The sequence below is a fragment of the Chiloscyllium punctatum genome, chromosome 26 (genome assembly GCF_047496795.1).
Source record: "Chiloscyllium punctatum isolate Juve2018m chromosome 26, sChiPun1.3, whole genome shotgun sequence".
In the NCBI taxonomy this organism is placed as follows: domain Eukaryota; kingdom Metazoa; phylum Chordata; class Chondrichthyes; order Orectolobiformes; family Hemiscylliidae; genus Chiloscyllium; species Chiloscyllium punctatum.
Window position 1 is genome coordinate 57718935 of NC_092764.1, and position 13685 is coordinate 57732619.

At 40.7% G+C, this 13685-nt stretch overlaps 1 protein-coding gene across 2 annotated transcripts in view; it reads right to left on the reverse strand.

The window, feature by feature from the left end:
* slc9a5 (solute carrier family 9 member A5) overlaps positions 1 to 13685 on the reverse strand; it is a 279958-nt gene that overhangs the window by 104182 nt on the left and 162091 nt on the right. For both annotated transcript variants that reach the window (XM_072547483.1, XM_072547485.1), the window contains exons 4-7: positions 9596 to 9674; positions 8616 to 8793; positions 1748 to 1968; positions 320 to 522 (exon numbers count right to left, since the gene is read on the reverse strand). In XM_072547483.1, coding sequence (XP_072403584.1) covers positions 320 to 522; positions 1748 to 1968; positions 8616 to 8793; positions 9596 to 9674 — 681 coding nt within the window. The remainder of the gene's footprint in view (positions 1 to 319; positions 523 to 1747; positions 1969 to 8615; positions 8794 to 9595; positions 9675 to 13685) is intronic.

The window sequence follows — 13685 nt, forward strand, 5'->3', positions numbered from 1 at the left end:
AGAGGTCGCAGTGATTCTAACTGGCTACAAAAACCTGTAAGTGGGTTTTTCAGCAAACAGTTAAAATTGCAAACTATAATCAATTTTCAATAATTAATTCCTCTTTCCTTATTATATCTTTGATGGATTAAGGTTTAAAACTTAAAAAGACAACATAACATTGGCTAGATACAAAAAAAAGGACAAACTGCAAGTATTCTTTCAAGGTAAAAGAAAAGTATAGACCCTAATCAAATAATACATTTCCAGCCAAACATAAAAACATTGCAGGCAAACTGAAGGACAAGTGTCAGTGAGAAACATAACCAGACACACTTACCTGAATTATCACTGTGAAAAATATCACAGTGATTGTCGTTGCAACAAAGTAGTCCTTTGCCTTAACAGTCTGATCATTGAGAAGGATCACCAGGGCAAATGCTACTGCACCACGCAAACCACCATATGTCATAACCACCTGGTCAATTCTGTCCAATGGGACCAGCCGGAAATGATTTAGAATCCAACTCTGCAGGATTACCCCTAGGAGTGAAAGATCGGTTACATACTTATTAATTTATTTATATCAGTATATCAGTAACTATTTGAGAAATGATAGATTCCAAGACTGAACGACAAAGACTTCTACATCAACAGAGTTTAGTATTTTAAATATTTGCATCACAGCTCGCAGTATGGAATTTTGAAAATTTATTTGTTTGACCTAGAACATATTTTGGTTTAATTGCTCTTATATTACTGATGTAGAGTCAGGTTCAGCTCACAGAAGATTACTTCCACAATCTTCAAACCATCCAAAATGCTGATTTGAACTTTATTCGTTGGAATCTGAATAAAGTAACTATCTATAAGTGTCTATTTTCACACACCACATCAGAGTTGGTGAATAGAAATTGTTAAGCAGTTTTACAATTGAGCAGTGTTCTGTACAATAGATTATCTTACCTTATTATATTCTAGGCCCCTACAAGAAGGGCAACACACTATTGACATTTGCATTGATATACAAGCTTTTATTATTTGGGTGCATCGATTTCCATTTCCTTTTTACCCCTCCACATTACCTAATCTTTCATCATTAAGAAAATATTCTGACTGATCTACCTTGGATTTAAAATGGATAACCTCACACTTCCCCACATTGAATTCTATTTGTTACAGTTTTGCTCACTCACCACCCAGCTAGCTCTTTTGAAATGAGCTAACATTGTATTCACTGCTAACATTGCAGATTCAGGCCACATACTTGGTCCTGATCTCTAAGATCTCAGAGATCAGGCTGTCCATTCTTGATTTCTCCCCCTAACCTCCCCCATCCTGTCCTATCTCTCACCCAGCCCTGTCCACTTCTCCACATAATAACATGCAGGTCCTTGACCTGAGTACATATGCATTTCTGAAGGTGTGCATGTGCATAGTTCTTGGCAGTTCCACTCTCAGCAGGCACTGCCTTTTCTATTAATTTATGGTGTTCCTGATGTTACTGTCCAGACCAGCTCATATTGAATTTCCTACAAGAAGGTGACAGTGAGCTGTTTAATATGTTGACTCCTCACCAGTTTGATATAACTTTACTTAGCCTTGTGTTTCAGATTTCAAGTAAATCATCTGGAAGATGTAGGGAAAACTCTGGAATGATTAAACATAGGTAACTCTCACATCCACTCATGACTGGTTCACATTAGCTGTCTGAGAGATTTAATGGAGCAGGGCTGGAGGGAAGGAATCATGAAATAAGAGCACTTACCTATTGCTCTGAAGACAAATATGAAGAGAAGTGTGAAGAGCACTAAACCTGTGTCCCAGGTCCACTTGGAGGTGTCAACGGCAGAGATTCCCAACAGCATGAAGATGATTGTTTCTGAACTGCTGGCTAAAGTCTTCATCGTGTACTTGACAGTTGTGCGAGATTTCTGTGAAATGTTAGCTTCCACATACTTTTTGCAACACAGACCACAGAAGGTGACCCTGGGTGGGGAGACAAAACTTTGTTTAGGAATTCTTCATAGACAATCTGAAATTATATCATAATGCGTTATATTCCTTTCTTGGAAGTATATTTCATTTGCATTTATATGAAACGGTGACTCACAGCGCCAGGAACCCAGGTTTGATTCCAACCTCTGGTGACTGTATGTGCAGAGTTTGCACATTCTCCCTATGTCTGCGTGGGTTTCCTTCAGGTGCTCCAATTTCCTCCCACAGTCCAAAGATGTGCAGATTACGTGAATTGGCCAAGCTAAATTGCCCATAGTGTTCAGGAATGTGTAGGTTAGGTGCATGAGTCAGGGGAAACGTAGAGTAACAGAGTAGGGGAATGGGTCTGGGTCTGGGTAGGTTACCCTTCAGAGGGTCGATGTGGACTTGTTGGGCCAAAGGGCCTGCTTCCACACTGTAGGGATTCTGTGATAACTTCAAATACAAAGATCATGGAGATAAATACAACTGAAACAAGCCATTTGTTTTAGCTCATCCAATACAGCAACTAATTGCTCTTGAATGATCTGGAGTTCTGGCTACAATATCTGACTCTGAAAACAATTTCTGTATCAGGCACATTTTCTGTGAAAAAGTAGTCTCTCATGTTAATCCTGTTTTGATTTATAATGAGATCCCTTGTGCCTTAGATGTGGTTTCACTTGAAATAGGGCTACCTTTTCAATTCCACATGGCATCTGAGATCCTTTATTAATTTATTTTTATCTCTTATACCTCCATTCAGGAATAAAAGGTCTACAGATTTCTAAACCTGTCTCAGACGGGGGATCTAAGATGGTAGCGATCTGAGAAGTTCACACTGCAGAGTTTTGCATCGCAGCAAGAGCAGGATGGTCCTTTAACCCGCCCAATCCAGGTCATCAGGATTTCTTGGGCCGTTGGAAAGATTGTGGAGCCCCAAGAAACATTTAAAAATTGACTTACCTGTATGTTCAGCTGTCCAGAAATGCCTAAAAAGGGAGGAGGAGCATCTGAGGCCGGGTCTGCAGTTCAGCCTGCAGCAGCCTCGGAGCTGATTACTCTCCAGGACCTGGTGAACCAGCTCTCGAAATCTCGCGAGATGCTGGGGAAACAGATTGAAGAGAAACTGGCTCCAGTCTCTCATGCTGCAGAAGCATGAGCAGCAGCTGGGAGACCTGGAGAAGAGGATGGGTGAGGTGGAGCACAGGGTCACAGTGGTGGAAGCTGAAGCCTGTTCATTCAAGGATGAGATCCAAGCCCTGAAGACGTAGGTTTGTAATTTGGGTGACCAAGTGGATGATCTTGAAAACAGGGGCAGGAGAAAAAACATTCAGATCATCAGTCTGCCTGAGGGTAAGGAAGGTGAGTGGCCTGTGGAATTTGTTGAAGATTGGCTTCTGAAATTCCTTGACTTGGAGATTGGCATGAGAGAATTGAAGATAGAGAGGGCTCACCGGGTCGCAGCGCGGAGGTCGGGTCTAGGTCAACGCCCTCGTCCTTTCCTGGTGCGGTTCCATCATTACCGGGATAAGGAGAGAGTCATGGAGGCTCCCAGACTCCAGGGGAAGGATCCAAAGGCCCTAATTTACGAGGGGTCTAAGATCATGTTTTTTCAGGACTTTTCAGCGACGGTGATCCAGAAACAAAAATCGTATGATGGTGTCAAGAGAAGACTGAGGGAGCTTGGGATTCAGTACTCCCTGAGATATCCAGCAGTGCTTCAGATCATCTTAGATGGATCCATGCATCTCTTTGACGCATCGGAGAAGGCAAGAGACTTTGTGGACAAACTAACCTAATTTAAACAATTGTAGTATGTATAAATATTGTTGCTTGGGTATGCATTTATCATTCTGTAAAAGAAATGGAGGAAATCCGGTTGGAGCTTTGTTTTTCCTTTTTTTTCCTCTATTGATAATAATTTGGTTCAAACTATATCTGGCGATGGTTAAGATGTACATTTTAAATTTCTAAGTTAGGACACACCAAAGGATGGGTGTGGTATTTATTCCCCTTTTTTTAAAAGAATGTTTTTTTATCCATATTGATATCCTATGGGGTGTTTATTCTTTTTAGCTTGTGCTTGCAATGTGGCTCTAGCTGGGAAAAGTGAAGGTGGTTGAGATGGTTAGATGCCTATTTATTGGCAGTTCGGGACGGGTAATTGCCCCCTCCGTGCTGGGGGTGAGTTCCCCTACTCAGCGCTATTAGCACTTCATATGTTGGTTTATTTTCTGGTTTTTGTTTTTTTTTATTCTTAATAATTTTGTATATTTGTTAAATTTAGTGGTTTTAGTTTATGTAGTGACCATGCGACACTAAGACTCAGCAATTTGTGGTTCGGGTTCCTCTTCTCTGGAATTTAAATGTAATTGCAGAAGATTATGGCTAATGATTTGATTAAATAGTGTACCTGGAATATCAAGGGAAGTCACTCACTAATTAAGAGGAAGAAGATACTCTTGAATCTTAAAAAGGAGAAGGTGGATATTGCTTTGTTACAGGAGACACATTTGGATGACAAGGAGCATCTGAAATTACAGCAGAATGGCTTTGACCGAGTTTATTTTTCATCATTTAATACCAGAAGTAGGGGAGTGGCTATATTGGTTAGGAAAATCTCTCATTTAAATTGTTGGAATGTGTTAAAGACACATACGGGAGCTTTGTAATTCTGAAAACCTTGATAAATGGAGAAGACTATGGTATTTTAAATGTTTATTGTCCCCCAGCTCATCCTCTTAAATTCTTGTCAGATGCTTTTTCTAAACTGATAAGTCTCAAGTCTTGGCACACCATTATAGGGAGAGATTTTAACTGCCTCATGAACCTCATAGTAGACAGGTTGCCGAAAGGTCCCTCGATACCTTCTGCACAAACCTAAACAGTTATTGGATTTGTGTGGGGAATGAGGGTTGGTGGACGTCTGGAGGTGTCTCCATCCTACAGGTAGGGATTTCACATTTTTGTCCAATCCGCATCGATGTCACACGAGGATTGATTTTTTTTCTGACCCCTGCGGTAACCCTGGATCTGGTGGCATCCTGTACGATTGGTAATATTGCCATCTCTGAACATGCTCCAGTGCACCTCATGGTTAAGATTAAGGATGTTGTAGTGGATTCAAGGTACTGGCGAATGGACCTCTTCATTCTCATGGACAGTAAGTTTGTGGAGTATTTCTCTCGGGAATTTCGGGCATTCCTAGTCATCAATGTAGGCTCGGTTGATAGCTCATCTATTCTCTGGGAAACTGTCAAAGCTTATGCTGGGGGTTAGTTATTTCATATTCCACCAGTAGGAAGCAGCAGAAGGGTGAGCAGCAACATTTCCTTGAAGCACGGTTGAAGGCAGCCGAGAAGGCCTATTTTGACAGACCCTCGTTGGTCAAACTACAGAGGATTACGGTGCTGCGGTCTGCACTAAATTCCGTGCTCACACAGACGGCAAAGAAAGGGCTGGCTTTTACAAAGCAAAGGTTATACGAGCATGGTGACAAGCCAGGCAAATACTTAGCACACCTTGCCAGAAACAGAAGTGCCCCACAAACCATGACAGCGATTAGGGAAGGGTCTGGGAACCTAACATGTGATTCTAAAAAGATTAATGTGGCGTTCTAGAGATTCTACTCTAAGTTATATCAGTCTGAGAATTGTGAGGAGGGGCAGGCCAAAATGGAATCCTTTTTTAGAGATCTGAAGCTCCTGGGTGTGACTCCCGAACAACAGTCCTTTCTCAATGCCCTGTTATCAGTGCAAGAAGTACAGGAAGCTGTGAGGCAGCTTCAGAGTGGAAAGGCGCCCGGTCCTGAAGGGCTTCCCAGTGAATTATATAAGAAATCTATAAGTATACTGTCAGGCCCGATGCTGAATATGTTTAATGATTCATACAGTCTTGATTGTCTCCCACCATCTCTGAGAGAGGTCAATCTTTCACTTATCCTTAAAAAAGGGAAGGATCCTGAAGATTGTGCTTCATACAGGCCCATCTCGCTCTTAAATGTGGACTTTAAGATTCTCTCTAAGGCTCCCGCGTTAAGGCTGGAGACTGTGTTACCCTCTATTATTAAAGAGGATCAGATGGGCTTCGTAAAGGGTCGCAGATCCTCCAATAATGTTAGGAGGCGGCTTAATGTAATTCAAGCATGCCAACAGCAGTCAATACAGGGATTGGTGATTTCTTTAGATGCAGAGAAGGCATTTGACCAAGTTGAGTGGCTGTACCTTTTCTAGACTGGTTTGGTCTGTGCGAAGTTTTCATAAGATGGGTAAAGGTTCTCTACAGTGTACCTCTCACGGCAGTCATTACCAACGGGGTACGATCAAGCAATTTTAATATTTCTAGGGGCAGCCGGCAGGGCTGTCCCCTTTCACCATTACTTTTTACGTTGATGATTGAACAGTTGGCAGAGGCCATTCGGGGGGATTTCAATATATCAGCTCCAGACAGGGCAACCCTTTCTGAAATACCTGGACACAGATTTATCTGCCACATTAACAAGGGCTTTTATATAACCATGACGATTGTGTTTCATGAGTGAAATATCCAGGGAGGAGGAACTGTGAATGTATGAGTGTTTTGTTTGGCTGGGCTGAGGTATTATTATGTATTTGTTTGTTGTTAGGTATTTATTTATTTAGTTAAATAGCTAGTTTAGGTTTTTTTAAATTTTATACTTCTCTATATGTTTATACATTCGTATGGGGGTGGATTGGGGAATTTCTTTTATTATATGGTTTAGTTTTGTACTATTTTTGTACTGTTTTGAATTGCATTGTTTTGTATTTGTTGTAATATTTAAAAATCTATTTTTCCTGAATAAAAATATATTATAAAAAAAACCTGTTACAGACATCAGTCCTCTAATCTAAAAGATTGCTCTCTTCACCATCATCTGTGACTCCCAAGGTTAGATGTTTCTCATGTGCATGAGTGACTAGATCTGAATGCTACACCCAAGACAAAACCTAAAGTGATCACTTTACAGATTCAATATTGTACTGTCATATATTAAACTCCACTGACCTGGCAATATAGTTCAGCATTCAACTTCTGTGGCCATTTCTTCTAGACAGTGACTGAGTATGGTTAGTTTGGAGTAAGCTGAGACTCTCAGATCATCCTCAGCCATTTCCCCAAGCTAGTTCAACACCATCTATTTAAGCCCCCAATTATTTTCCTCGCACACATCAGTCAGTTTAATTATAGCAATGTAGGAATAACAGTAGGATATTCATTTGTCTGCAAGTCAAATAGACCGTGATTAATGTGAATTTCAGTTCTATTTACTTGCTTTAGCTCCATATTCATTGGTATCTGACAAAGAACCTATCAATCTTAGTCTTGAAAACTCCAATGTCCCAACATCTGCTACCATATTGAGACACTGAACTCTAGATTTCTACTGCAGTAAAATCTTGCATAATATTCAGAGTTTCAAGATGGCGCCGAAGCATGGTGACATTTCACGTATAACACAAGGAAAAACTTTTCACTGTATTTTTATATACATGTGACAATAAATCTAAATCTAAAAAATCTAACTCTACAAAACCTAACACAAGAAAAAGTGCTATGGACTAAGATGACTTTATCTTAAATTCTTTTTTTCGATTTTTCTCCTTTATTATAATATCTTGGAATGACTTATTTTAAACTTTAATCTCTTTATTTTTCTAATTTATTACTATGATTTTGGACCTTTGAAGGTGTGTAACATTGGACTTTTTATTTCTTTATCTTTATAATGTTTTTCCTAAGAATTTGTACTCAAGAATCTGTACCCTGGTACCTTTGTACCTAAATTAGTGCCGTAAATAGCGATTTGTAAATTTTTTACTATACTCATGTGAGTACTGAGACAATAAAGCTAATCCTAATTCTAATTCTAGCTCCAATTTTAAGTTTATGTGCCCTCATTTGTGATTCCTGATGAAATAACATAGTTTTCGTGTCACTTTAGTTAACATTTTTAGAATGTTAATATCTCAACTACACGTTCTTCAACTTTTCTCATCTGCTGAGTACAAGCCAAGTTCACTAAAACTCTCTTCATGATCTAAGGCCCCTTGCTGTCCAAATGGATCAATATAGCCTTTCTGAGGCACAGTGCCCAAAACAGAAAGCCCAGATGGGGGGTCTGCTTAAGGTGCTAAATAACTGAAGCATATTTGTCTCCCTTTTTTATCCAGCTCCTTGAAATTGAGGTCAATATTTCATCAGCTCTTTTGCACCAGCTTTAAATGATTTGTGTCATAGGTTCCCAAATGTCTTTGCCCCTTCAGTGTTTCCATTTTAGAAAAAAAACAGTAATTGATCGTTTGTGGGTTCAAAGCGACCTCGCTCAATCTGTGTTTTTAAAAAAAATGGCTAAAAGCGAAAATAGAAATGCAGATCCCAAACAGATTGCAGCATTGACAGTGGATTATGAAGACCTCATTCAAGTATCAAAAAGGTGCATTTTCAGTTAATTTTTTTTTTATAGCCCAGCCTAGTTACTTTGCTAAGCTACAACAGCCACAAGTTCCCTTAATCACATCATCACCAACGAGGAAGCAATAGCGGTCAGAACATTGAGGAACTCTCTTGCCCATCATTGCTGGATGGCATAATCCAGCATGATTAAACATGAACAGTGGGGTGTTCAATTCACTTACGCCAAGATAGAGGAGAGAGAGACCATTTCGGCTGTGAGATGGGCCAGGTAAACAATCAGGAAGACAAAGAGTGGCTCAATAATGCGGACTCGCTTGGTGAAGCGGCTGATGAGGGCTAGCACAAAGGCAAAAACAATTCCTACCGCAGTTCCACCCAAACTCACCACGAAGATTGAACCTGGAAAACAAATAGAGACTTAGCCACTTCTGCTGTCTGGCAAGTTTCATGACTTGAACATTCATTTCTGTCAATGAAAAATGACCTCTCTCACATTCCAAGTATTTTTTGGGTAACAATCATGCTAATGTGGCAAAACGTTTTTCCAGATATAATATTCTACAATGGTTTTGTCTCTTTATTTTGGATGACATCCAGAATCTCCTTGCTGATGTACAAAAAGATTTTAATTTGATGTTCGAGTGATTGTATCACCCATTGGATTTATTCACAGGTACATCAACAATTTTTGAAACTCAGGCAATTGTCTTTGAACAGAGAGGAAAGTGATCATTAGTGGCAGACTCCACTCATCTCAATAAACAGTTTTGATTACATGGTTTCAGATGTGCTTTGGAAATAAGATTTTGAATGTTAGAAGTGAGTGTCCAATACAAATACTGATCATTGCATCTCGATTTCAAGATAATTCTGATCAAGTGTTCTGAATTGAATCCACTAATGTCTCTTTTTCTTAACTTGGATACCTCTGTTAACCAGTTGTTGGTTTCATCGCATATTAAATGCCTTCTGTAAAAGACAGCCAGCCCAGGTCTGTGAACTGGCTTTTACGAAGTATACAAGACTAGCGCAGTAATGATTCACAATTTGATCTTCCTGTCACCCATCCCGAACCACCTTCATTTCTGCACTTTCTCACAGATGAAATTGAACTTAGACTGGATGAATGATCACTGGTGTGGACTGACACAGCTAACTATTTCATTCATACAAGACAGACAGATTGATTGAATTTTCTTACCTACACCCTTGACATAATCTAAAGCTTGTATATTTTCTGAGCCAATTGCCGCAAAAGAGTTAAACACTTTGTAGAGCACCTGCAAAAAAAAAGGGTAATGATTTGACATCAGATTCTTCTGCCGTATTTGCAATGAATGGACAAAATCTATGTGTTAATTTTTTTTGCTGTTTATTTCCCTCAGATGAGGCTGCCTGCAAGGTGAGGAAAATTGAAAATTTCCTCTTTAATTTGAATATCTGGTCACTCTTACACCCACCAAATTAAGGAAACATACCTTGAGTGGATTTCTGCATGCTGATGTCAAACTATTCTCTCGAATAAAATCTGAATCTTTGGTTCATTTAGAAAGGGATAGCACACATTATGTATAGCATTGACTGACGAACTTCATTTATTTATCAAGTATTTATAACATATAACAAAAAATTAATCCCCAACTTAGAAAAGCAGCCCATACTATACCAGGTATTTCCAGTTTCCATACAATGCCTTGAGAGTGAGATTGCTGATTCAGTACTGAATTATAGACAACATTGTGCTCTAAACAAGGCACCTTATGTACCAGTTATTAAAGGCCATATGCTGAGATTCCCGAGATCAGGGTACTAGGAGAAAGTGAGGACTGCAGATGCTGGAGATCAGATTTGAAAAGTGTAGCACTGGAAAAGCACAGCAGGCCAGGCAGCATCCAAAGAGCAGGAGAAACTATGTTTTGGGCATAAGCTCTTCAACAGGAATGTGTCACATTCCTGATGAAGTGCTTATGCCCAAAATGTCGATTCTCCTGCTCCTCGGATGCTGCCTGACCTGCTGTGCTTTTCCAGTGTCACACTCTTCATCAAGATAATGTCCCTTTTGAAATTCTATAACATTCAAACCCTCTGACTGACCAGAGATTGCCCTTAAAATGTGCTCTGATACAGTGTGACAGGTGTTGGTTAGCTCAGCTGACTGGATGGCTAGTGTGTGATGCCAACAGTGTAGTTTGAGGTTACTGTGAAGGAGTGTCCTTATCAACCACTCCCCTCACTTGCTAACCCTCAGGTTAAACCACTAACAGTCATCTCTCCCTAATGAGAGAGCAGTCCTATGATCTAGTTGAACAATGGTGGCCTTACCTTTACTTTTACAATTTGATGCCCATATAAGCACAATCAATTCCTGATCTGTGAGTTTCGTGCAACTTCAAATTAAAATCCAGATCTTAGCAATAACCATCTTAATTAATCCTTCAGATTGCTGTTAGCTCCATAAAACTGGAATTTGGGGATGTAACAGAGCTAATATGGGAGTCTGGAGTTGCACTGTGCTCTACAATGTATCAATATATTAATGACTGAAGATTGCTTTTTTGAAAAATTCAAGTCTTGCTTAAAGAGAAACTGCAAAAGTCACTTAATAATTACTTAATAACACAGCAGTCAGGAACATTCGGCCTCAGATCTTCAGGTGGCCATCCTCCAAGATGGTCTTTAGGATACACAACAATGCACAGTGGCCAAGCAGAGGCTCATAGCCAAGTTCAGTTCCCATGAGGATGGCCTCAACTGGGACCTTGGGTTCCTATCACACCATAAGTGACTGCAGTACAATATACACTGTCTCTCCCTCTCTCTTGCTCACACACACACACACACTCTCTCTCTTACATACTCACACAGAACTTGTCTCATACACATGCTCTCTCTCTAATACAGACACATACATCGCCCACACCAACACCCACGCACACACCCTCTCACAAGCTTATATTTCATCACATTCATGCACACACTCTACCAAACATGCACACACGCAAACATGCACTCTCTGACATATACACACTCACACTCTCTCTCATGCATACACACACGCATATAAGTCCGTGGAGTGAATTTGCATTTGCAGAATTGTACTTACAGACACAATCTATTTCGCTCAAAAAGCACACAACCTGCAGGCAGTCCATGTAACATTTTATGAGACCCTACTTTGGAAATAGAACCAGTCTGACCAGCAGCATACACAGCAACACACTTGAACCAAATGGCCATGTCTGAAAGTCTAAGAGGACTAGGCATCAGTCAAGATATCAGTCAAGGGCATCATCTGATATCAGGCCAGGGTCTGATCATTTGGGCCAATTGGAGTTAGTGGAGTCCTTTTCACTGCAGTCTGGGGAGTGGATCACAGCCAGTCCTAGGATCTGCTCACACAGAAGTCAGGGCAGAGCTGTCTTTCCAAGTTGGTCAGGGGGAGCGGAGGGTAGTGTATTTCTGATCACTGAATGTAAAAGTGATTTATTGGGGTAATGCTATGGTGGGAAGTTGGGAATTCAATTGTGGGGATTGGAGTCAACATGCTAGGCGGTTGGGCAGAAAATAATTGTGGAGTGGACAACTTAACATATAAGACTGGGAAACAACCCCACATGGAAGGGCAAGGGCTACTGTCAGAGCAGATGGCACTTGTAATTTAGATACAAATGGATGGCATCTCAATTAGTACCCATTTGTATCTAAATTACAAGTGCATTATATAAGTGGGAAATGGCTGCCACATCCACAGTGGGTGGGCCGAGTGTTTTCTTTTCTGAGGGTGAAGGCTTTATCTTTAAGGGCGGCACGGTGGTTCAGTGGCTAGCATTGCTGCCTCACAGCACCAGGGATCTGGGTTTGATTCCAGCTTCGGGCAACTGTCTGTGTGGAGTTTGCACATTCTCCCCGTTTCTGCGTGAGATTCCTCTGGGTACTCCAGTTTTTTTCCCACAATCCAAAGTGTGCAGGTTAAGTGAATTGACCATGTTAAATTGTTCGTAGTGTTCAGGGATGTGTCGGCTAGGTGCATTAATCAGGGATAAATATAGGGTAGGGGAATGGATCTGGTGGTTACTCTCCGGAGGGTTGATGTGGACTTGTTGGGCCAAAGGACCTGTTTCCACACTGTAGGGACTCTAAATTTGTACGATGTGATCCCCTTCCGTGAGCAATAATGTTAATCAGACACTTGCACAGGGCAGGCTAAAGACATATGTTGTCACATTATTCTGCATGTGGACCTCAAGTATTAACTTACACAAAAGCAAAATACTGGAAATCTGAAACAATCACAGAGAACATTGGAGAAACTCAGCAGGTCTGGCAGCATTCATGGATAGAGAAACAGAATTAACATTTCAAGTCCAATATGACTCTTCAGTTTTCACGAACATCTGATAATGAGTCATATAAGACTCAAAATGTTAACTCTGTTTCTCTCTGCCAAACCTGCTGAGTTTCTCCAGCATTTTCCATGTTAGTTACATATGTAGCTGACCAGTTTGGTCTTTTTATGCTTTTCCTGCTGTTTAATAGGTGTTAAGGTCATAAACTGGCAGAAGTCATCAAAATGTCTGTAGCTCCTTCATTCAATCCTGACAAAGTTTCATTTTTCTAAGAGTGCTATGGAAAAGATACCTACCACTCAGACTGGGTTAGAACATTATGCGACACTAAAAATGGCTAGCTTTTATACTTTCATTCTTGTAGTTGCAGCTAAAAGGACATTTGCTCATACGGCTCATGATGAAAAGCAAACATATACCTAAAAATGTCATAATGTTGAAGTTGAAGTTTCACCCACTCTACCTATGTACTCTCAGAAAGTGTTTTCGTTATGAGTGTTTTCATTCCTTGTCCTCCCACAATGTCTTGTTGCAGTCCTGGGGTCTGTAGCTGAGGTGGAGGGAACCTGCCCTACTGCAGAGTCTGTTGGCCTTAGAGTTTGGAGTGGGCAAACCCAGAGTCATTTGTGGCTAAATTCATTCTGAGAGTGTCCTGTTTAAATGCAGGCTTAAGGCTCGAACCCGCATACGGTTGGGGATTGCAGGCAGTATAAAGGTAGAGGGGCTGAACACCTCTGGATTGTCCTGAGCAGAGACTTCTGTAAGGCCAACATGTTGTTCAGCCTCCATCTGGATGTCTACTGACACTGTCCTGTCTCCAGAGGAATGGGCACCTGCAGTGAGATTATGATCCCTTGATCCCTGATAGTGAGTCCCATTGGCTGGAGCAATGGAATGCAGGTCTATATGTCTCTCCAGTAGACATTAAGAATGCCCAACCTGGTT